At 40.1% G+C, this 26,199-nt stretch overlaps 1 protein-coding gene across 6 annotated transcripts in view; it reads right to left on the reverse strand.

Moving 5' to 3' along the window:
• The window catches only part of WDTC1 (WD and tetratricopeptide repeats 1), a 73,034-nt gene that overhangs the window by 35,092 nt on the left and 11,743 nt on the right, over nucleotides 1-26,199 (reverse strand). For all 6 annotated transcript variants that reach the window (XM_027109548.1, XM_027109551.1, XM_027109549.1 and 3 more), the window contains exons 2-3: nucleotides 18,484-18,631; nucleotides 17,006-17,089 (exon numbers count right to left, since the gene is read on the reverse strand). In XM_027109548.1, coding sequence (XP_026965349.1) covers nucleotides 17,006-17,089; nucleotides 18,484-18,531 — 132 coding nt within the window. In that variant the 5' untranslated portion in view covers nucleotides 18,532-18,631. The remainder of the gene's footprint in view (nucleotides 1-17,005; nucleotides 17,090-18,483; nucleotides 18,632-26,199) is intronic.

A 26,199-nucleotide genomic window follows, 5' to 3' on the forward strand; every position in this document is an offset into this window, starting at 1 on the left:
CTGATGTGAACTATAATTACTGGGGAAGGAAAAATCCTCCTACAAGTCATGAAAAGGAATGATTTAAAATATATTTCAACTTCTATATGTTCTAGCTAAAAATCTAAGTATAAATATAGTGGGGCAAGTCAACAACCATAACTCATGTCAGAAAGTTTTTCCTTATGCTGACCTATATCTGCGGTCTATCCCTGCAAATTCTCTTTATTCATTCAATCTTTTTATTTGATTGATTGATCTTATTTTTATTTTTTATGTGCTAGGCACTCTTATACATGCAAAGGCTACAGTGCTAAATAAGATAGAGAACTCTAGTGGTGGGGGAGAGAAAAAAAAATAAGCACAGGAATCAATAAAATGAGTTCAGATAGTGATAAACGCTATGTAGAAAATAAAACATGGTGACAGGTTATACTTTAGATATACTTTAGAGGCTTTCAGGGAAAGCCTCTCTGATATAGCTATGTTTGAGGAGAAATTTTAATGCTGAGAAGGAAAAGCATGCCAGGCACAGGAAAGAAGAAGTACAAAGGTAGGAATGGGCTTGGTATGCTGTAGATACAGAATGAAGGTCAGTGTGGCTAGAACATAGTGATAAAAGGGACAGAGTAAGGCAAGATAAGCTCAGGGAGGTGACTAGAGGCAATATTCTAAGGGTGTCATACAGGCCATAGCAAGAAGCTTCATGAGGCCAGGAAATGTGTTGTCTTATTTTCTGCTATATTCATCTCCCAGAGTCTAGAACATTTCTGGCATATTGTAGGCACTCAATATACGCTTGAACATATGACTGAATTAATGAATGACTCCCAGGTTCTGCCCTCTGGTGCTTCAGAGCATAAGTTTACTCCATCATCTCAAGCAGAGGTTGGCACTTTTTCTGTAAAGAGCCAGACAGTAAATATTTTGGGTTTTGCAGGCCATATGGTCTCTGTTATAAATACTCAATTCTGCTGTTGAATTACTAAGGCAGCCATAGACAATACATAAATGAATGAGTGTGGCTGTGTTCCAATAAAATTTTATTTATAAAAATAAGCGGCTATAGATTCAACCCAATCCCTATCAAAATCCCATCTGCCTTCTCTGAAGAAATTCACAAGCTGAACATAAACCTCATATGTAAATACAAGGGACCCAAAATAGCCAAAACAATCTTGAAAAAGAAAACAGAGTTAGAAAACTCACTTCCCAATTTCAAAAATTACTACAAAGCTACAGTAATCAAAACAATGTGGTACTGACATAAAGCACAGAAATTTAGATCAATGGGATAGAGTAACGAGTTCACAAATAAACCCTTACATTTATATAAGGTTAACTGATTTCCGACAAGAGTGCCAAGACAATTCAATGAAAGAAAGAATAGTCTTTTCAACAAATGGTGCTGTAATAACAACATGCACATGCAAAAGAATGAAGCTGGGCCTCTACATGACACCATATATAAAAATTAACCCAAAATGGATCAAAGATGTACACATAAGATCTAAAACTATAAAACTTTTAGAAGAAAACACAGGTGTAAATTTTTGTGACCTTGTATTAGGCAATGGTTTCTTAAATATGACACCAAAAGCATAAGTGACAAAAGAAAAAAAATAATTTGAACTTCATGAAAATTAAATATTTGTGTGTCAAAAGCACTCTCAAGAAACTGAAAAAAACCCAGAGAATGAGAGAGAAAATTTCAAATCACATATCTGATAAGTGTTTATTATCTAGAACATACAAAGAACTCTTATGACTCAATGATAAAATGATAAATAACAATTTAAAAATGGGCAAAGGATCTGAATACATTCCTCCAGAGAAGAAGATATACAAATTGGCCAATAAGCACATGAAAAGAAGCTCAACATCATTAGTCATTAGGGAAATGCAAATCAAGACCACAATGAAATACCACATCACACCCACTAGGATGACTATAATAAAAAAAGACAGATAATAAGTATTGGTAAGGGTATGGAGAAACTGGAACCCTTGTACATTTCTGGTGGGAATGTAAAATGGTGGTGCCACTTTGAAAAACAGTTTGGCAGTTCCTCAAAAAATTAAACCTAGAGTTGCCATATGACACAGCAATTCCACTCTTAGGTATATAACTAAGAGAACTGACAACATATGTCCATACAAAATTTTTTACACAAATTGTTCATAGCAGCAGTATTCATAATAGCCAAAAAGTGGAAACAAGCAAAATGTCCACTAACTGATGAGTGGATAAACAAAATGTGGTATAGCTATAGAATGGAATGTTATTTGGCCATAAAAAGGAATGAAGTATGATTCATGCTACAACATAGATAAATCTTGAAATTATCATACTAAGTGAAGGAAGTCAGATACAAAAAGCTACATATTGTATGATTCCATTTATATGAAATGTCCAGAATAGGAAAATCCATAGAGACAGAAAATAGATTAGTGGTTGCCAGGGGTGGAGCCAGGGGTAGGGGATGGGGAGTAACTGCTAAAAGGGTTTCAATTTTGGGGTGATGAAAATGTCAGGAGTTAGGTAATGGTGATAGTTGTACAACTTCGTGAATATACTAAAACAAAACAAAAAACAAAAAAATGCTGAATTGTACACTTACATAAAATAAAAATGATCTTAAAAAACTAAGTCAACAAACAGGTGGCAAGCTGGATTTGGCCTGCAAGTCATAATTTGCTGACCCCTGATCTAAAGGATAGTTCTTGAAATCTCTCACAAAGTCAGATCTCTGCTCCATCTGTTTCTTACAGGCTATTTGATGAACTTGTTATCTAATTTACTTCTCTCAACTGATATTGTAATAAAACTCTGACAAGTCTTTGTTAGAATCAGGTTACACTGTGAAACTGCCCTGGTCTACCATACTAATTATATTAAAAAAGAAAACCAATCTAGTTTGATATGACTTGTTTCTAGTGAATTTATGCTCAAATTATACAAGAAACAAAAAAGCCATCAAGCCAGTTGTGAAGGTGGGACATATAATGTTTTCAGCTTGTTTAAGGACAATATTAAGAAAACTAATAAGGCAAGAGAATAAACCCACCAAGCCAAGAACTATTTGCTAAGCCCTTTAAAAAAGTAGACACATGGTTGAGGTGGAAAGAACGTGAACTCTAAAGCCAGACAGGCCTGAAATAAATCTTTTTTCTTTTCTTTTCTTTTTTTTTTTTGCTGTACGCGGGCCTCTCACTGTTGTGGCCTCTCCTGCTGCGGAGCACAGGCTCCGGACGCGCATGCTCAGCGGCCATGGCTCACGGGCTCAGCCGCTCCGCGGCATGTGGGATCTTCCTGGACCGGGGCACGAACCCGTGTCCCCTGTATCAGCAGGCGGACTCGCAACCACTGCGCCACCAGGGAAGTCCCCCCTGAAATAAATCTTATTAATCTTATTTCTACCACTTATGTGACCTTGCAAGTGCTGTTTTACTCTCCTTATTTGTAAAGTGAGGTTACTTTCCTCTCCCTCTCTCTACCTCTCAGTGTTAATGCCTAACACTATGCCAAGAAATCCACAAGTGGAAGAAGTAGAATGGATCAAAGTGAGATTAGAACTTTAAGGTGGACTTTGAAAACCCTAGGGATGTTGAAAGCAAGTACCACCTGCCTCCGAAGTGAGGACTGCAGGCCACAAACTGAAATCCCAGGATATTTCGCTCCTGTCTGGTTATGACAATAAAACTCACTGAGACAAGATGAGCTAGCGCATATAACTAAAGGGGATGTGAAATGCTCAGCAAAGATGTCCAAGGAATACAGAGAAGTGGTTTGGTCTATATACCAGAACACCTTAGAATTACCCTAATCAACATGAAACTTAAATCCTCTAATCTCAACCTCCCTTCAGGCCCTCTTACTCAGTTGCTGCCACTACAACACTTCTTTATATTTTCTTAATGAACATTTTTAACTCTCTATTTTGAAACAATTTCAAACATATAAAAAGGTACAAGAATAGTACAAAAACACCCATATATACCTTTCCCCTATTTCATTAACTGCTAACATTTCTTTCTCTCCCCCCTCTCCTCTTTCTTTCTCTCTCTCTCTCTCTCTCTACACACACACACACACACACACACACACACACACATACACACACACTTTTTTCTTGAACCATCTGAGAATAAGTTACAGACCTCAAGACCCTTTACATACTTAAATTTCCGTGTCAGGAAATTTGACACTGACACAATTATTATTCAATATACAGTCTATATTCACATTTCACCAACTGTCCCAATATTATCCCTTTGATTTTGCTGATCTAGGATCCAATCCAGGATCGCACACTGCATTTAGCTGCCATTTTCTTTTTAGTCTCCTTTAATCTGGAACAGTTCCTCAGTCCTTTGTTTTTTACGACATTGACATTTCTCAAGAATATGTCAGCTGTTCTGGAGAAATGTCTCTCAGTTTGGATTTGTCTGATTATTTCCTCGTGATTAGTTTTAGATAATGCATTTTGACAGAAATACCACCTAGGTGATTTTTTGTCCTCCTCAGTGCACACTATCAGGTGTCACCTGATGTTAAGGTGGTATCTACCAGGTTTCTCCACTCTAATGTTACTATTTTCCCCTTTGCTATCTGTGAGGAAATACTTCTACATTGTGCAAACATCCTGTCCACCATCAAATTTTCACCCAATGGTTCAATCATTCATTGATTATTCTTGCCTGAATCAATTACTGGTATGATGTGGTGTGACAGTTATAAAATGGTGATTTTTTCCAACTTTATCATTTCTTCATTTAGTGGTCAGCAATCTACTAGAATGAAGTGCTTTTCTCTCTCCCCACCCCTTCTTTCTCTCCCTCTCTTTCTTACCAGTGCAAAATCAGGTATTTTTTAATTCAGTGGGTTTTAATTCATTATTGTCATTATTCATCCTGATGCTCAAATTGTCATGGGTTTGGCCAGTAGCATGCCTTTCAAGCTGGCTTCTGTGTCCTTATGATATGTTCCTGTCATTTTTCTTTCTTTACTTTCTGTTGATCTTCTGCCACAAGATGTTGTAGGCTCATCTCGTACACTCGCTGTCCCAGACCTGAATCAGTTATTCCTCCAAGGACCCTTGGTTCTTTCTAGTGGGGAATGGTATTTAGAAACCAGTAACTCATGGCTATTGAGGTATCATTGCTTCTGGACCCTTTCAGAAGACAGAGCTGGAAATAATATATAAATTTATATTAAAATATATGTATTTTTAAACCATGAATTCAGGAATCCCCTGGCGGTCCATTGGTTAGGACTCGGCGCTTTCACTGCTGGGGCCCATGTTCAATCCCTGGTCGGGGAACTAAGATCCCACAAGCCACGTGGCACAGCCAAAACAAACAAACAACCATGAATTCACAGAGATACTGCTAATTCCAATCCAATACCTCAGAGTTCTTCTGTTGCCTATTCCATACTTGAATTTCCCTTCTCCCATAGTGAGAAGGGAACATCATTGGTATATTATATCAATATTATAAATATATTTATTATATATTAACTGATAAATTTATCCCAACAACACTGATATATTTACTCATTTGCTCAATCCTACAATACACACAAAATACTGATAGTTACAGAATTGCTATAGGAATACCTCTACAAATGACAAATTTACTAACTAGAGTTCAATCAAGATGTCTTTAGCTTGTCTTTAAAATACATACAAAGAATATTTATAGTCAAAGTACTGTGTCGAAAATTACTTGAGTTAGTTGGCAGCCCTTTCCCCATCTCTGCTGACTTAATTTTACTTTTTGAATGTGTAAAACCTCAAAGTGGTTATAAAATGAAAAACTCTACAAAAAGGTCCAGAAGGGTTATTCCCTTTTCTTTACCTCTCCACTTTATGCCTTCCGTCCCCTAGAGGTGACCAACTTCATTAGTTTCTGCTTATCCATACTATGCTTGTGTTTGTAAAAATATGCAGGTACATATAAAAATCCTTACTCTCCCTCCTTTGTTACACCAAACTTGGCAAAATTATATTAAAACAGCCCTTAAATATATGAAAAAGATATTCTATTTCACTCATAAGAGAAATGTAATTTAAAACTCTACTGAGATACCATTTTTCATCTTTTAGAATGGTAAAAAAATTCAAAAGCTTAACCCCCTAGTCTGTCGGTGAGCTGTGGAGAAACAGGCACTCTCAGGCATTGCTACCAGGAAGGCAAAATGGTGCAACTCCCATGGAGGGAAATTTGGCAATATCTAACAAAACCACATATATACATTTACTCTTTGGCCAGCACTCCCACTTCTAGGTTTTTACGCTGAAGATATATCTCTAGCAATACTAAAATACATATGTACAAGGTTATTCATTATGACATTGTAATTACAAACTATTAGAAATAACTCTAAGAGCCCATACATGGGAAATTCACTGATTAATCTTGTTTTATTAACACACGAGACTACTATGCAGCTGTGAAAAAGAACCCTGTGGAGAATTCCCTGGCGGTCCAGTGGTTAGGACTCAGCTCTTTCACTGCTGTGGGCCTGGGTTCTATCCCTGGTCAGGGAACTAAGATCCCACAAGCTGTGCAGTGAGGCCAAAAAAAAAAAAAAGGAACTCTATGAACTGATGAGTGATTTTCAAGATATATTAGTTAAGTGAAAAAAGAGAATATATATCATTCCTCAATGATTCTTATCCTCAACAAGTCCTCCAAGTCCAGTCAGTCACTCTGTTCTCTCCTTACATGGCTACCTCATGTCTTTACTTCCTTCTCATCCACCTAAAAATCCATGATTCATTACTACACTCATTCTCTTGCAACCTTCATCTGACAAAATCCGAACCCCACATGATCTTTTAGCTTTCCTGTATCTTCAACTTTCCCTTTCTCTACTGATTCTTTCCCCTTGGGATTAAACATGCTCAAGTTTCTCTAATCTAAAAAGTCCTCCCTTGATGCCAAATCCACATCTAGCTGTGGCCTTCCAGTTCTCTTCCCCTTCATAGCCATACTGAAAGAGTAGTCTATATTGGGTATTTTTACTTCCTCACTTCCCAATAATTCCTCAACCCACTTCTATCTATACCACAAAACTGGCCCTTGCCAAGGTGACCATGATGGCTTCCTTGCTCTAAATCAAAGGGACACTTCTCAGTCCTTATCTTACTTGGTCCCCAGCGGTACTCGATAGTGCTGACCACTTCGTCTTCAATGAAACTTTCTTCTTCTGGGTTCTGTGGCATCACCCTCTCTGTTTTCCTTCCTACTCCTCTAGTTGCTCTTTCTTGATACCCTTTGCAAACTCTCTGTCCACCTGGCCCTTATACTGTTGTTCCTTATGGCTCTATCCTAGGCTTTCTTCCTACTATACACACCCCTCGAAGGCAATCACAACTCACTTTCATTGTTCCAATGTATATGCTGCTCACTGCTCCCAAATCAACATCTCCAGTGTGTACCTCATTCCTAAGCTCAGACCCAAGTATTCCAACTACCTGCCTAGAAAGCACTAGACAACAACGCATGGGCCTATGGCTCCAGGACATCCATAACCAAGCGTATCGTCTTTTCCTTCAAACGTATTCCTTCTCCAGCGCTCCCTAACTCTGTGAATGATACTACCATTTGCCCCGCCAAACAGAAACTTAACTTTCATCCTTGACTCCTCTCTTTTCCTAACTTTCCACATTCAGTCACTAAGAATTCTGTTAATTCTACCTCTTAAATGTCTTTCAAATTCACTGACTTCTCTCCATCCAAATTACCATTATCTAGGTTCAAGTAACCAATCACCTCTTCCGGAATCACTGACACCATCTCTTAAGTGGTCTAGCTGTCCACATTTTAAACTTCTGCAATCTTCATTTTGAAGCCAATTTTAATTAAAAAAACAAAAAACAAAAACCTTAACTGTGATCATATTGCTCACATGGTAAAGACCGCTTGATAGCTCTCCACTGCCCTTAGGATAAAATCAACAGTCTTCAACACAGCTTACAACATCCTTCATTATGAACATCCCAACCTCATCAACCTCACTTATCATCTTTCTTCCACTTGTATCCTGGGACCATCTGTTCTCTTGAACCAAGTACCCTCTACTCTCTCTTGCATCACTCATATGCTATTCCCCCAGCCTAGGATTTTTTTCTCTCCCTATCTCCCCCAAATCTACCTAGCTCCTCCCATCATCTTTCAGGTATCAGCCTAGACTACATTTCTCTTAGGAAGCCAAGTTGAGATCTCTCTGGCACATTACATTTCACTCATTTGTGAAATTTCTCAGAATAATGATGGACATGTGAGGGAGAAGAGTTGGGGCTGGGGAGAGAACAAATGTTTATTGAACACTATGTTTAAGATTGAAGAAGTGTGATGAGAGTATAAATTGGTACAAACTCCATGAAAGACAATTTTGTTAATATTTATTAAAATCACAGATGGATATACTCTCTGACTACTAATTCCATTTGTAGGTATTTATTCTAAAAATATACACCCACATATGCCAAATGATGTTGCAAGGAATAACACTGTACATACAAAAGACTGTAAGTAATCTACATATCCATCAACAGGGAAAATTTAAATAAATTATGGTACACTCATACAACATAATGCTCTGAAGCCATGAAAGGATTAGATATTAGAAACATCTTGGGCTTCCCTGAAGGTGCAGTGGTTAAGGATCTGCCTGCCAATGCAGGGGACACGGGTTTGAGCCCTGGTCCGGGAAGATCCCACATGCCACGGAGCAACTAAGCCCGTGCGCCACAGCTACTAAGCCTGCGCTCTAGAGCCCATGAGCCACAACTACTGAGCCCGTGTGCCACAACTACTGAGGCCCACGCACCTAGAACCCGTGCTCCGCAACAAGAGAAGCCACTGCAATGAGAAGCCCGCGCACCGCAACGGGAGTAGCCCCCACTCGCTGCAACTAGAGAAAGCCAGCATGCAGCAAGGAAGACCTGACGCAGGAAAGAAAGAAGGAAAGAAAGAAAGGAAAGAAAAGAAAGAAAGAGAGGAAGGAAGGACGAAAGAAACATCTTTATGTACTGATGTGGTAAAATCATGAAAGTATATTTTTAAATTCAAAAGTAAGGTACAAAGCAGTAAATATGTTAGGCTAACATTTGTGAGAAAAGGTGAGAATTTTTACATAAAATTTTGCATAAAAATGCATAAAATTTCTCTGGAAGGATACTGAAATTGAATATGTTAGTTGATTCCAGGAAAGTGAATTTGGTGGCTGGGAAAAAGAGTGGAAAGTAGACAATCTTTTTAAACTTTTAAGCTAACTTTAATATAGAAAATTTTAAAAGCCAATCACACCAACAGGCTTTTAGTGAGCCTCTACTAAATGTTCAGTACTGTATTCTAGGAGTTCTCTTTAAGTTTCATGTTGCATTTTTCAAAACTATACAAAGTAGTAAATTAGGAAAACCAGGGAAAAAATTCCCCCAGATAAAATAGAGGAAAACATTATAATCAATAACCACAAAAAGGCAGGAGTTTTTACTGTTGATTTTACCTCTTTTATCCCACCCCCCCAACCCTTATTATATAACCTCATCTTAATTCCAAAAGTCAACTCTTGTTAACCGAAATGGGGTCCATATGTGACAATGCGTGGGAAATAAAACAAGGGAAGAAAATGACTGTAAAGCATTTTAAAAAGCTGGACGCCATCAAATCAGCATCTCAGGAAACTTTAAAAGCTTTCTATAAATAACAACAACAATAACCGTAGCTAATATTTGAGTACCATGAATTTTACAATATACTGAGCTCCGTGCTAAGTACCTTACATACATAAAATAACTTATTTATTCCTCCTCTTAAAACTAAGAGACAAACAGGATGTGTACATTATTTTACAGATGAGAAAATGGATCCTAGAAGTTAAAGGGCTTATCCATGGTGATATGGCTTATAATGGCATTTTTATTACTATAGTGGGGGGGGTGAGGGTGTCAAAAAAAGGTGTCCCCTCCAACTTCCAACTAGGAAAGAGGGAAATAAGATAGCCTTTTGAGATCAGGATTGTAAGAAATCAGTATCGTTGAATTTTCCTCCTCCTTGGCTTCCATAATACCATGTTTTTCCACCTCTATGCTATTCTTTCTGTCTCCTCTGGGTAGAGGAAGAGAGGAAACAGATAATCTCTAAATGCTGAAACACCTTGGTTCTTGGTCTTGGGCCACCTTCTCTCTCCTCCTACTTTTTTCCCCAGTGATATTATCCAGTCATCCAGTTTCATGGCTCTATAGACCACTGGTTCACAAACTTTAACCTCAAGACCCCTTTACACTTTTAAAAATTACTGAGGGGGTTTCCCTGGTGGCGCAGTGGTTGAGAGTTCGCCTGCCGATGCAGGGGACACGGGTTCGTGCCACGGTCCGGGAAGATCCCACATGCCGCGGAGCGGCTGGGCCCGTGAGCCATGGCCGCTGAGCCTGCGCGTCCGGAGCCTGTGCTCCGCAACGGAAGAGGCCACAACAGTGAGAGGCCCGCGTACCACAAAAAAAAAAAAAAAAAATTACTGAGGATCCCAAAGAATTTTTAATATAGGTTATCAGTATCTGCCGTATTAGAAATAAAAACTGAAATATTAACTTCATTTAAAATTAACATTATTAATTATAACTTTAATTTAATGAAAATAAAATTAATTTCATTTAAAAAATAATAAAAAGATAAGCTAACACATTTTAAATAAAAACTAACTATATTTTCCAAGACAAAAGAATTTAATGAGAAGAATGGCATTGCTTTACATTTTTGCAAAACTCTTTTGTCTAGCTTAATGGAAGATGACTGGGTTCTCATATCTACTTTTGTATTCAGTTTGTTGCAAGATGTTATTTTGGTTGAAGTACATGAAGAAAATCCACCCTCATAAAGATAAGTATTATAGTTGGACTAGGGAGCAGTATTTTAACAGCCTTTTTAGATCACTGTAGGTATCCTTCTTTGATACTACACCAAAACTGGAGAAATAACGGTTTCTTAATGTTACAATGTGGAATCAGAAACCACATGAATGAGCTGTTGGTATCCTGCTACATTAAAACACATTGGTTGCGGACTTCCCTGGTGGTGCAGTGGTTAAGAATCCGCCTGCTAATGTAGGGGACATGGGTTTGAGCCCTGGTCCGGGAAGATCCCACATGCCATGGAGCGACTAAGCCTGTGCGCCACAACTACTGAGCCTGCGCTCTAGAGCCCGTGAGCCACAACTACCGAGCAAATGTGCCACAACTACTGGAGCCCGCGCGCCTTGAGCCCGTGCTCTGCAACAAGAGAAGCCACCGCAATGAGAAGCCTGAGCACCGCAATGTGCAGCAACGAGGACCCAACGCAGCCAAAAATTAAAAAAAAAAGAAAAAACAAAAAACAAACATTAGTTGATTTTACATTAGGCCTGGGTCTTTTACAGATGTATGACTTTGTTTTCAAAACAGTGACTTACGGGGCTTCCCTCGTTGCACAGTGGTTAAGAAGCCAGCTGCCAATGCAGGGGACATGGGTTCGAGCCCTGGTCCGGGAAGATCCCACATGCTGCGGAGCAACTAAGCCCGTGTGCCACAACTACTGAGCCTGTGCGTCTGGAGCCTGTGCTCCGCAACAAGAGAGGCCGTGACAGTGAGAGGCCCGCACACCGCGATGAAGAGTGGCCCTCGCTCACCGCAACTGGAGAAAGCCCTTGCACAGAAACGAGGACCCAACACAGCCAAAAATAAATAAATAAATAAATAAAATTAAAAAAAAAAAAAAAAAGACTTTTAAGAAGTACTGAGAGGCTATCAAGCTCATGGTGGCAGATACAAGTTTTCCTATATTCTTTTTTTTTTTTTTTCCTTTGCTTTAAAGCTCAAATTTTATCCTTGGCAACAAATACTGTCAGTTGTTCTTCTTGAAGTGATAGTTTACTTCATTCATTTCAAAGAAAATGTCTGCCAAATACCCATAATTGAATAACCAGTTTTCATCTGCTAGCCATTCTTTCAGATGGTGTTCCATGAAAAAAATGTCCAGTTGAGCTTGCAACTCAAAACAATTGAACAACTGCTTTTCCTCAAGACAAATGCCAGAGTTCAGTACGCAGCAGCAGTACTTTATGGATTCTTCCCACCTCATAATAAAGAATACTGAAGAGATCTGTATTTAACGGTTGAAATTTTAAATTAATAAGTTTTATTGTATTATTTTATTGATGTAAAAATCAAGGACATTTTAAGTAAGACTGGCTTTTTTTTGGGGGGGTCACTGCAAATGCATGGGGTAAATAATTCAATGACTTTGATGCTACTTGCCTTGATTCACGCTAAAATGACAGTAGTTTTACCACTTCTTTTTGCAAATTTTTAAATGAATTAGTTGTTTTTTTTTTTTTAGTTTTGTTTTGCAAATAATGTCTTAGTATTACTATGAAAGTAGTTTTGACCTCATGAATTCCCTTGAAGAGGTCATGGGGATCCCCAGGGGTCTGCAGACCACACTTTGAGAACTGCTACTATAGACTATTACAATGACTTTCCAGTTTTTATCCCAGTCTATGCTTCTTTTTTTGCCAAACCCACCCTGTAACAATGATAGAAATGTTTTCGCACTTATCAAAGGTCAAGCCCTCTGCTTCAACTCTAAATCCTATCCCCTCCAACCTTCCCTAGGACGTGGCTCCTTCAGTTATTCTGTCCTAATCCTTTATCAGCAACCACCTTCTCTCTCATCAACATACAAACAACCTCTAGTATTTCTTCCCGTTGTTTTTTTTTTTTTTGCGGTACCCGGGCCTCTCACGGGCCCAGCCGCTGTGGCATATGGGATCTTCCCGGACCGGGCACGAACCCGTGTCCCCTGTATTGGCAGGCGAACTCTCAACCACTGCACCACCAGGGAAGCCCTCTTCCCATTCTTACAAATCCCTCCTTTGATCCCGAAGGCCCCTCCAGCTACTTCCCCATTTCTCTGCTTCCTTTTGTAAACGAGGTCTTTTAAGAACTGTCTACACAACTCAATAAAGCTGGAAAACAAAAACAAAAACAAAATAAAGTGATTCTGAAGGATGGCAGCGAGGGGAATAAAAAAAGCTGTCCTTCTTCCTCCAATCTCCTGAAATGATTCCTCATTGGTTAAAGCCAACAAGAAGATAGATGACAAGAGTGACTATTGATACATCTGTGCAAGTCAGCTGCCCAGGTAGTTAGCTGAAGAAAGAAAGGTGAGAAGAAGATGTAGAAAAGCAAGAGAAGGTATCTTTTACAGTTTTGTTACGGGAATCACTGACCAAAACCACCCACCCTGGCCAGGGGCAATAGTAACCAGCTGCATGAGTTATCTTACAGCAGGAGATCCTGGTAAATAACATGGAACAAGCTACCACCAACCAGAAGAATTCAGGAGAAGTCAAAAGGAGAGAGGAGACGCCAGTCCATATGTCCTACCAACCTCCCAGAATCCTTCACACTGGAACCCATCTTGGCTGAGTGATGCTCACACCACCAGGAAGGACCCTGAGTCAGAATGATTGGCCAGAGACAACCTGGAAACTAACCCAACACCATAAAACCTGAGACTGTGAGCCACGTGGCAGAGCCGTTCTCCTGGGTTCCCTTACCCTCCTGCTCTCCACCCAGGCATCCCTTCCCAATACAAAGTCTCTTGCTTTGTCAGCATGTGTGTCTCCTTGGACAATTCATTCCTGAGTGTTAGATAAGACCCCAATCTCGGGCCCTGGAAAGGGGTCCCCCTTCCTGCAACAGTTTACCCTTTTTACTGCTTACATCCTATCTTTCCTTTCATCTAGGGGAAAAGTTTGTAATAACTGACTAAATAGATAAATAAATTTTCATCACCCTCTTTAAAAATTTTTTTATTTTTTTCCTGCACAGTGTGGCTTGTGGGATCTTAGTTTCCCGACCAGGGATCAAACCCAGGCCCATGCAGTGAAAGCGCCGAGTCTTAAACACTGGACTGCCAGGGAATTCTCTAAAAAAATTTTTTTAAATAGAGAGTTGTCTACTTGCTGTTGTACTCCTTCACCTCCAATTCACTTCTCTACACCTCCAATTTAGTATCTATTCTCACCACTCCAATAAAACTGCTCTAGTCAAGACCACAGTCACTGTTTTGTCCTCACTTATTCAACCTTTCAGAAGCATTGAGTAGAACTGACCACTCCTTTCTTGAAATACTCTCCTTACACTCCTGGTTTTGTTTCCGTTCTACTTCACTGACTCTCTTTCGTGGTTAACTTTTTTTATCTCCTTAGCTTGTAATCAATTTCTGAAAGCTGGAGTATCTCCAGAGCTAGGTCTTGGACCCTGTTCTCTAAGGCTCCATGGATCGCTGAAGTCTCCGGATTTCTCCCTATATTCCAGAGCTCTCCCCTGATTAGGACCATCAACTGCCCACCTGACATCTCCACAAAGCTATCCAACAGGCTTTCAAACTTTACAGGTCCAACCCCGATTCCCTCACAAACCTATTTTTCTCCCAGTCTTCTTTCCATCTGCTCTCACTTCTCTAAGCCTCACAGGTGGCAAAGTTGGGATTTAAACTAGGTCTCTGTTGGGTCTTTGTTGCTGCACGCGGGCTTTCTCTAGTTGTGGCGAGTGGGGGTTACTCTTCATACTGGTGCGCAGGCTTCTCAATGCAGTGGCTTCTCTTATTGCGGAGCGTGGGCTCTACGTGCATGGGCTCAGTAGTTGTGGCTCGTGGGCTCTAAAACATAGGCTCAGTAGTTGTGGCACATGGGCTTAGATGCTCCACGGCATGTGGGATCTTCCTAGACCAGGGCTCGAACCTGGGTCCTGTGCATTGGTAGGCGGATTCTTAACCACTGCGACACTAAGGAAGTCCAAACTAGGTCTTTGCTTTAACACCTAAACCTGTGGGCATTCCTTCATATTGTGCACTGTTACTATAGGTCCCGGCTAAGGTGGCCTTCAGCCAAGTGCAAATTCAGACAGTGCATCCACCTTAACATATTTTTGTATTTGAGTGCCAAATCTTTGGAAATAATAGCTAGAATCCTGTTTTGTGTTCACAGAGGTTTCCAAGTCTGTTGTGGACAAAGTTATAAAACCAGGAAGAGATAGTAGAGACAATATGGGTTGGGTGGAGGCACAGCTAAAAGGAGAAGACCGGCCTTCAACTGTCCACTCAGCATCCACCAGAGCAGGGTTTCTCAACCTCGGCGTTATTGGCATTGGGCGCTGCATAATTCTTTGTTGCACATTCTTTGTTGTACTATGACTGTAGAATGTTTGGCAGCATCCCTATACTCTATTCATTATATGCCAGTAGTACCCTTTCAGTTTTCATAGCCAAAACTGTTTGGACATTGCCAAATGTCCCCTTGGAGGTAAAACCTTGCATGCCCCACCTCCAGCTGCACTAAAGGGATGTACTTTATGTTTCAAGGAAATATGGAAAGAAATTCAAAAAAATAGAGTAAAGGATAAATAATACAATATATTTACAAAATCATGTTTTCAAAGACTTTTTAGAGGTATGGGGAAACAATAATGACATAAAAGTATAAAAGGGTTTAGCAAACTGTGTAAATGGTATGAGCTCCACTTTGCAGAAAAAAATTACATAAGCATGAAAAAACACTGGAAGACATAATAATAATTGTTATTTACTGAACTAGCTTATATGATCCAGGCATTGTATTAAGCACTTCAAAAATCATCTCATTTAATCATCACAACAATTCTCAGTTATTGATCCATTTTACAGATCAGGAAACTAAGGGTAACTTGAACAAGGCTATATAGCTGTAGAGAAGATAGGTGTTGAAACTAAATTTATTCAGCTCTAATGCCCATCTCTTAACTAGCATTCTGCTTCATAATACATGAAAGTAATATACCAAACATTAACAATGTTTATCTCTGGATGGTAGAATTAAAACTGATTTTGTTTTCTTCTCTATATTTTTCTGTTGATTCCATATTTTCTACTATGATATTTACTACTTATATAATCAGAAAAAAAATTTTAAGTGAAAGTTGTGAATACCACTTGGTAACATGGAGAAGAGGATTATTATAAAAAAGATACAAAATTCAATGTAAAGTATGATTACAATTATGTAAAAATATGCAAAAGATAAAAGGAAGTATATACATAGTAATTATACTAGGGAGGGGGGAATAACAAGTAATTTTTACTTATCTTTTCCATATTACTATTAATGTAATTATATTTTATAACGGATAAAAGTTTATAATGAAAAGAAAGCAATAACAATCATCTATAATTTCATTAACTCGAGATAACACTGTTAGTAGGCAATGAATTTCTTTCTAGTCTTTTTCTAAGATCAACACAATTACTTACAAACATTAACGTGAAGGAACCAAAGAGAATTCTTATTCAACCTGCAGATGACACTTAGTTGGAGAGGACAGCTAAAAGTTGGATTCAAAACACAGTTCTGAGGAAGGAAAGGGAATGGAGCTAACATTGGGGAGTGTTTCTGTGTCAGACAGAAAAAGCTGAACATTTGGACTGTAGGCCTGACTCCCCCTGGATTGGACAGGACAACATTGGACAAGGTGCTTGGTTTTTCTAAACCTTTTTTTAAATACCTATTTCCTATATACCACCCACAGCATTTCTTTGACGCTAAAATGCAAGTGTGTGTGTATGTGTGTGTGTGTGTGTGCGTGTGCGTGTGTGTGTGTGTGTGTGAAAACACTCTGTAAACTCTAAATTCCTATACAAAGGTAAGAATCTTTACTGTCCAAGCCAATAGTAAAAACTGTGGTATGAAATTCAATAGTCTTTTTCCAAGCACAAAGGAAATAATATGACGATAAAACAATTTCTCTGTGACCATGTCAATCACTAATCTTGATTCAGATTTATGTGCCTAATAAAACCGCTGTAAAGGAGAAGTAACCTTCAGGTATGACCTGCAGAGAAAAACTGTTTATGCCTTGAATAGTGCAAAGAGGATTCTCTGCAGGCAGAGAATGGAGAGCCAGTCATCTGCATCTAGGGTGCAAATTGGATCTCTTACCTGCAGCTCTGCTTCCAGGCCCAGCCGTCTGATAAAGGGGTCAGTGACATGGTAGCGCCGCTCAAAGCTCAGGGCACCCCGCTCCTGGGGAAGAGAAACAAACTCATAGATTCATTGATTCGATTTAACATGATTTACTATGTTCCTATTACATATGCAGCATTGTGCTGGGCCCCACAGGAGATAGAAAAGAGAACAAGAAATTGGCCTGCAGGAGCTTACAATATACTTGGGCAGGGATTAGAGAATAATATCGATAGAAGAGAGGATATAATTAAGCACTAAGTTGTAATTGTTGGGTTACCAAAAAAAAAAAAATTGAAACAACAAATAGGGAATGTTTCCATACTTAGGTTAGAGAAGGTGGGCATCATCTTTAGGACACATATTGTGGGGTATATATAAAGGAGAAAAATAACTTGAGTGGTCCCTCCAATTCTATGATTCTGTGCCTCTAGGAATTGGTCCTTGCCCTTGGGGCCACCCAGTCTAATGAAATCACACACAAACCCCCCCACAAATGGACAAAGCTGCAAAAGGATTCAGGGATGCAGGGGAAAATATACAAAACACAGACTAACGTGCACCAGGTACACGGCTCATGTAAAGGCATAAGTGTCACCAATCCTTCTGGATGGTGACCACAGCTTATGCTGCATGCCACTTAATTTTTAAAAGATTTTTGGCGCTTAACCTTTACAAAGAACTTTCTCAGGTTCTTTCGGATTTCATTCTCAAGATAAGCCTGCAGGCAGACAGACATTATTATCATTTAACAACAGAAAACTGAGGCACAGAAAGGCAAAGTGACTAAAGTCTTATAGGTAGTTAATTAGGGCAGTGGTGAGATTAAGCCCCTGACCCCAGCCTGGGCTTCTTACTTCAAAAGCACATCTTGTCTTGGTTGAATCTCCTCCATTAAACCCCCATGCTCCTTTACTGAGGGCTTCCCTGACAAAGCCTGGGCTACCTCGCTAAATGAGCTTGACTGCCCAGTCATCTATTCATCTCACAGTATTGGAGTGTCTTCCAGGTACAAACTGCAGAGAAAAGGTGCAGGCTTTGGTATAGGAGACCCTCGAAGAAGAGAAGAAAGAGTCTAAGCTAAACTGGGATTAAGACTCCCCCAGGTTCTGTTATATGTACAGCTGAGCAGCCAGAGCAACGTGAAGAAGCTCTATTTACTTCTGCTGCACACCCCGCCTCCTCCACAGGTGTGCACATACATGCTCCCCTCCTCCACCAGACTCCATCAATCTCAGCAGCCCAGGTACAAGTGCTTGGATAGGGGAGTCTCCATGATTCCATGTTCTTGGATAAAAGAAGACCAGAGTCAAGAGACCTTGGTTCTAGTCCTGTGTCTGCCATTAATTAGTTAATGGCAAGTCACAGCCTCTAGTCCTCAGTTTATTCAGCATAACATGAATCTGTGGGGAAAAAGGACCTCATGCTCTGGTTCATAGGTCTGGGTTGCTTACCTTTATCTGCCTACAGATGAGGTCTCTAGTTATGTTGACTTTTGCCATCTTCTCTTAATGGATTCAACAGAAGGAAGCTATAGAAGGATCTTCAGGACCCTTGAGCATTCCAGCCAAGCCCAGGTCCACAAGACACACATTTAATTACCTGGGGGAAAAAAAATAATCAAACCTTGGAGGATGGAGTAAGGTGGCTTCAGGGCCCTGATTCCACCCCTAAAATAGCCCACCAGCCCACCCAGTAAACTGGCTATTGCCTGTGATTTATGACATGGTGTGCTGGCCCTGCTCCATAGTGTTGAAGAACCTCTGGAGGGTGAAGGGGGTTGGGGGGTGGAGAGACAAAGATTCACAGCCACAGGAAGTACTGGAACAAACACTGAAGGAGTCAGTCATGTGTGCTTCTCTAGAAAATGGGTGTGTGTGTGTGGATATGAGTATGAAGGAAGATGGAAGCACATCCCAAAGTAAGAACAAGGCATACAGCAAGAAAGATGTCAAGTTTCACTTGCTCAGTATGCATCTGTGGCAACCAGTCTGAAACTTTTAATTATGCTTCAAAATCCTTGACCTTCAGCCTGGCCCTCCCCAAAGCCAAATCAGTATCACAAACAGAACATTCAACCCTCTAACAGATTCACAGAATCAAAGAGCAGACAGGAAATGTAATGGTGACCACGTCCAACATAAAGAAATCCTTCTTCAATACCCTGATATGTAGGCTTTCAGACTCCGAACTTCTTAAGCAAACTATTCCTTTATTATACAACTCTGTTAGAAAGACCTAGTCATCTCATTTCTGATAATTTGCCATAAGAAAGCACAAAATATGAGAAATAAAAAAGTTCCATACTGAAACATATTCATCACCGAGTTTGTAAAAGCAAAAAAAATAAAACCACCCAAGTTTCCAATGATAGAGGAATGGCTAAATAATGTATAGTCATATGATATTATGTAGCATTAGAAATGCTACTTATGAAGGAAAAATGCTTACATCATGTCAAATGTTTATATTTTGCTTTTGCAGTAAACACTATTGTCACAGCTATGTTTAAAAAAGGAAATATAAAAAATAACAATTGCCATCTTTGGATAATAAATAGTATGACTGATTTTTTCCTTCTACTTTTTGATGTTTTCAAATTTTTTCTATAAAAGCACATTAATTTTATTTTACAATCAGAAAAAAAAACCACTAGAGAAAAAAATAAACCACTGTTTTTGGGGTTGTTTTTTGAACATCTTTATTGGAGTATAATTGCTTTACAATGGTGTGTTAGTTTCTGCTTTATAACAAAGTGAATCAGTTATACATATACATATATCCCCATATCTCTTCCCTCTTGCGTCTCCCTCCTTCCCACCCTCCCTATCCCTCTAGGTGGTCACAAAGCACTGCTGATCTCCCTGTACTATGCGGCTGCTTCCCACTAGCTATCTATTTTACATTTTAAACCACTATGTTTTAAAAGAAAGTTCTGCCTCCTGTTATGTCCACCTTTTGGTCCTGTTTCTATCTCTGAAGTCACACAGGAGGTCTAGTCTTCCTTCTCCATGATGGCCCTCTAATGATGGCTCGTAAGGCTCATCAGGCCTCTCTGCTAACCCTCCCAAGTCAACAGGACCTCCCGAGGCCACTTCTGGATCTCCTGGCCCTGGCTTTCCTCCAGCTGGCCTCCTGCAGATTCCTAGCACACCCTCCGAAAACCAAACCTTCTCCACCTGAGCTGTGAGCAGACTCCTTCCTTTCCTTTTGGCATTTAACCACAAAAGGAGACTCTATTTATAAACACTATGTTATCGCAGATTTTTTTTTCCTTTAGTGCTAGGCACACAGTGGGACTATAAAAAACTTGCTGCCTGATTAGATGTTCCCATTCAGCTTGAGTTCTTTGGGGCTTATGCCTCCATGGTCTATTTTGGGATTAAAAGCTCTTAAAAGGGCAAGAACCTTCCCTTACAGTGTGGAAGTCACCCAGCATTGCATCTTAGGGAGCATTAACAGGGATATATGGAAGTCACTGGCACTACTTAGGCTCACAAAACCTACAAGCACCAAGAACATCCAGGGATGCCATCTGAAAACTACAATTCCACAATAGCTTTTCCAGAGGCCCTTGGCCATCAAATTAAAATTATGAATTTGAACAAACTGACATAAATTAAGCGTTGGCCTGCAATTGTGTTTATGGCTCTGATTTGTGATATAATGGTCAAAGCCAAAACAATAACAGTAATTGCCCCACCATCACCAATAATATGGGGTGAGGCTTATTACAATGGAAAACACCAAAGTCAGTGAGTATATCTGATATAAAGTAAGACCAGTGGGCTTCCCTGGTGGTGCAGTGGTTGAGGGTTCGCCTGCTGATGCAGGGGACATGGGTTTGTGCCCCGGTCCGGGAAGATCCCACATGCCACGGACTGGCTGGGCCCATGAGCCATGGCCGCTGAGCCTGCGCGTCCGGAGCCTGTGCTGCGCAACGGGAGAGGCCACAACAGTGAGAGGCCCGCGTACCGCAAAAAAAAAAAAAAAAAAAAAAGTAAGGCCAGTGATGTGGCCTTGGTCAAGTCTCTTAATCTCTCTAAGTAGGCCCTCATTCCTGTGACTCACAGGCACAGGAAGCATTGGTACAAACACTGAATGGGCCATGCATGCTTCACCAGAAAAAGGCTCATTTTTTACTCCCAACACCTTTTCCTTGGAAGATTACTGGGAAGGTCAAATAAAATAATGTAAGTATAAAGTTTTTTCTTTAATTTTATTTTGAAAAGAATATAAATACTTTTATCTGCTAAGAAATAGTAAGTTGCCAAATATTATGTACTTACTATGTACCAGGAATTGTGCTAAGTGCTTTATATTTATTCATTCATTAATTTATTCATTTAACAGGTGAACACAAGAAGCTTCTACTATATGCCAGGTACTATTCCGGGCCCAGGAGATACAGCAGTGAACAAAATAGGCAAGTTCCTTACTCTCATGGTACCTATATTCTAGCAGGAGGGGATAGATAACAAATAATAATACAAATAAAATAAGAAGATATCCAGTAGTGAAAAGAGCTATGATGAAAATAAAACAAGTTGATCAGAGAGTGATTGATGGGCTACTTTTAGACTTGAGGTCAAAGAAGATATAGTGTATTTTGGAGTTTTCTGGCTGCTCAGCATGTGAACTCCCTTCCTGTATTTTGGGAACTCCCCATCTAACGAGTCTGGCGGGAGGCAGAGCGCCCTCTCACTATGAAGTGAGAATGGTGGAGTCAAGATTCTCTTTCTGAGGCTCCCTTACACCTACAGTGTGTGCATATGGCCCAGGCTATGCCAACAGACACATGAGCCCCAGACCTTAATTGGGATCTGCTGTCAACGAATCAGAGGATCATGGAAAGTCCATGCTGGCAGGAAGAGGTGCTATAATTGCCATTAAGGTCCAGTCAGCTGGTGGTGGTGTAAGCTATATAAGTGGCAGCAGTGACCTCATGGACTGGTTCCGTGAATGATTCTGGCTGTCGGTCCTGGATGCTAACCAGTTTCCCTTGTTCCAGCCCATTCTTCAAGCCTGCTCTGCGGCCTTCCCTGATATTTTGTGAGTTTCCCTAATATCCTTTCAAGAATCAGCTAGAATTGGTTTCTGTTGCTTACAACTACAAATCCTGCCGATACAGAGGGGCCCTCTGAGAAGATGACATTTAAGCTGAACCGCGAATGACAAGAAATCGCAAAGAACTAGGGGGATACACTTCTGAGGAGAGAGACAACTAGTGCTAAGATTAGTTCAAAAAGCTTGTATGGTAGATGCTACTATCATTTTATAGATGAAGAAACAGAGTCATAGATGTGAGACAATTTTCACAATGTCACACAGCTAGTAAACTGGAGGTGGAGCTGGGACTCAAACCTAGAACTGTATGGATACTCTTAGTTACTAAGTATATATGAATAAATTACTACAGTATGTAATTTCCTAGAGTAATGATCACTACGAGAATCCCCAAAAGAGCCAACTAATTTGTCACTACTCATTCATTATTTTTCTTAAAACATAAACTGAGTTTTTAGCAAGCACCAAGCACTGTGCTTGACACAAGGGAATAATGAGATGAAAGATATAGTACCTATACTAAGAAAGCAAAGAATCAAAGGCAAGGGACTTTTGGGAATTCCTTGGCAGTCCAGCGGTTATGACTCGGCGCTTTCACTGCCGAGGGCATGGGTTCAATCCCTGGTGGGAGGACTAAGATCCCACAAGCCGCATGGCGAGGCCAAACAAAAAAGAAAAAAATAAAAAAACAAAGGCAAGGGACTTTAGCTAATATTGGTGTGTGGCTTGGAAATACTAAAAGGAACAAGGGAGGTAAAAGCAGAGAAACCAGGCAAGCAAAAACCACTACAATTCAAGTAAATGATAAAATGGAAACTGGGATTTAAAACAATATCAGACTGGTAGGCAGAGGTTTAAAACCCAAAATGTCAAATTTAACACAACTACTGCTCAGTTGGTATTTTGGTAAACATTTTCATTCCCATCCTGAGAAGAAATGATAGCACACTGGCAGATAGCTCATTCTGGAGCACAGCCCACCCTCTCCTCTCTTAAGGGCAACAGTGCCTTTCCACAAACCTTTAGAGGCGGACAAGCATAACTGGAAACACTTCTAAGCAGAGATTATTTAAAAGGCTCACCTCAGGAGAGAAATACGCTCAAATATACAGGGGGCATAACTAGTTCCATACTTCAGTCCAAAGTCTCTCAAATACAAATGATCAGAGCAATAAATTAAAGTTATTTGAATATTAGGAGATTTAATCATGGTCAAAAAAAAATTTTTTTTTTTTGTGGTACTTGGGCCTCTTACTGTTGTGGCCTCTCCCTCTGCGGAGCAGAGGCTGTGGACGCGCAGGCTCAGTGGCCATGGCTCACGGGCCCAACCGCTCCGCGGCATGTGGGATCCTCCTGGACCGGGGCACGAACCCATGTCCCCTGCATCGGCAGGCGGACTCTCAACCACTGCGCCACCAGGGAAGCCCCATGGTCAAATTTTAAAAGCATTAAGAAAGGTTAGGAAATAGTCAATTCTATAAAGAACTCATAAATATGAAATGATACGAATGAAAGACTGGAATTGGCAAAAGGAAGTTATATATATTATATATGATTAAACACTGGAAAAGACTACATCAAGGGGATTTCCATCTCTGATGCAGTATGCAAATTACATAATGCTCGTTCTGCTGAGGGGCAAAAAGACAGAAATAAGTGACTTCAAGAATCCATAAGGTGGGGACTTCCCTGGTGGTCCAGTGGCCAAGACTCTGTGCTCCCAATGCGGGGGGCCCGGGTTCAATCCCTGGTCAGGGAACTGGATCCCACATGCCGCAACTGAAAGTTCGCATGCCACAAGGAAGAGTTCGCATGCCTCAACTAAGACCTGATGCAGCCAAATTAAAAAAAAAAAAAAAAAAAAGGAATCCATAAGGTAAAAATTTCAATGCCTATTTTGCCAGGCACTATGCTAAACTTTGAAAATACAGCAAAGAACAAGCCGAACACAGACCCGTCTCTTCAAGAGCACACAATATAGTTGTCATCAATTGTATATCAATGGCACCAAGGCTACTGTAATCAGAGCTCCAAAGAGGGACTGAAAAAGTCTAATTTAACCAAACGACCAAAATGAATAGCTAGGACAGTAAATTCAGAAGGAACAACATGGAATAATAAATTAAATTTTATTTATACTCATTTATTCACACATCTTAGAAGAGAGCACAAAAATGACAGTAGGGGAAACAAACTAAACATATAACAGTAGAGCTAGACAGACAACTGGGAAATCAATAATGAAGAATAAGGACTTTAACAGACCACAAGCAACTTTTTTTTTTGGCTGAGTCACATGGCTTGCGGGATCTTAGTTTCCCAACCAGGAATTGAACCCTGGCCACCACAGTGAAAGTGCCGAGTCCTAACCACTGGAGCACCAGGGAATTCCCAGACAACAAGCAACTTTTAATGTATCTTCTTCATCCTAAGCATAGCACAGTTAATGAATAAACCCTGATTTTCACACTTAAAGCTCTAATAACACTGAGGGCTAATTTGTTGGCAGAACGTGAAAGCTCAATAAAAACTTCCTCTAGCTAGAATACAAAGGTTTAGGAATGGCATTTACTTGTAATTCAGGATATTGCAGGCAAACTCTAGCCGATATTAAATGGAAAAGAGGAAGAAGGAAGCCAGCTTCTAGGAGTCAGGAATATGAGAAATATAAAAATACCTAAGGCACAAAGGAAAAGATATGATTTAATGTTTTGCGGAGCACAGGCTCCGGACGCGCAGGCTCAGCGGCCATGGCTCACGGGCCCGGCTGCTCCGCGGCATGTGGGATCTTCCCAGACCGAGGCATGAACCCGTGCCCCCTGCATCGGCAGGCGCACTCTCAACCACTGCGCCACCAGGGAAGCCCTGATTTAATGTTATAAAGAAAATATGAGCTGCTATGCAGATGTTACACCTTCTAAAAGGTATTCTATTCCCAGAGCTCTAAAATGCCTAGAACTTAACACCATCCCTTCCACAAACTTTTTTTTTTAACATCTTTATTGGAGTATAATTGCTTTACAATGGTGTGTTAGTTTCTGCTTTATAACAAAGTGAATCAGTTATACATATGTTCCCATATCTCTTCCCTCTTGCGTCTCCCTCCCTCCCACCCTCCCTATCCCACCCCTCCAGGTGGTCACAAAGCACCGAGCTGATCTCCCTGTGCTATGCGGCTACCTCCCACGAGCTATCTATTTTAGTTGTGTATATATGTCCATGCCACTCTCTCACTTTGTCACAGCCCACCCTTCCCCCTCCCCATATCCTCAAGTCCATTCTCTAGTAGGTCTGGTCTTTATTCCCATCTTGCCGCTAGGTTCTTCATGACCTTTCTTTTTCTTTCTTTCTTAGATTCCATATATATGTGTTAGCATATGGTAGTTTTTCTCTTTCTGACTTACTTCACTCTGTATGACAGACTCTAGGTCCACCCATCTTACTACAAATAACTCAATTTCATTTCTTTTTATGGCTGAGTAATATTCCATTGTATATATGTGCCACATCTTCTTTATCCATTCATCTGTTGATGGCCACTTAGGTTGCTTCCATGTCCTGGCTACTGTAAACAGAGCTGCAATGAACATTTTGATACACAACTCTTTGAATTATGGTTTTCTCAGGGAATATGCCCAGTAGTGGGATTGCTGGGTCGTATGGTAGTTATATTTTTAGTTTTTTAAGGAACCTCCATACTGTTCTCCATTCAATTTACATTCCCACCAACAGTGCAAGAATGTTCCCTTTTCTCCACACCCTCTTCAGCATTTATTGTTTCTAGATTTTTTTATGATGGCCATTCTGACCGGTATGAGATGATGCCTCATTGTAGTTTTAATTTGCATTTCTCTAATGATTAACCACAAACTTAGGCTACTGGGAAACTTTCTTCAATGGGCACATCTTTGTATAGTTACAAAGGAAGCTAATAAAATTCAACTAACAGTTAAATGTGGAGGAATTAATCTCGTACTTCAAAATGAAAAGGGTACCAGTAATATAAGAGCCTAAGGTTACCAAACCCTAGAAGAAAGTACATCTGGAGAAGATTACTCATCTGGAACCAAGGATTGAATTGGTAATATCCAAACAAACATGAG

The sequence above is a fragment of the Aethalodelphis obliquidens genome, unplaced genomic scaffold (assembly GCF_003676395.1).
Source record: "Aethalodelphis obliquidens isolate GAN/ISIS:26980383/991018 unplaced genomic scaffold, ASM367639v1 scaffold9, whole genome shotgun sequence".
Classification (NCBI taxonomy): Eukaryota; Metazoa; Chordata; class Mammalia; order Artiodactyla; family Delphinidae; genus Aethalodelphis; species Aethalodelphis obliquidens.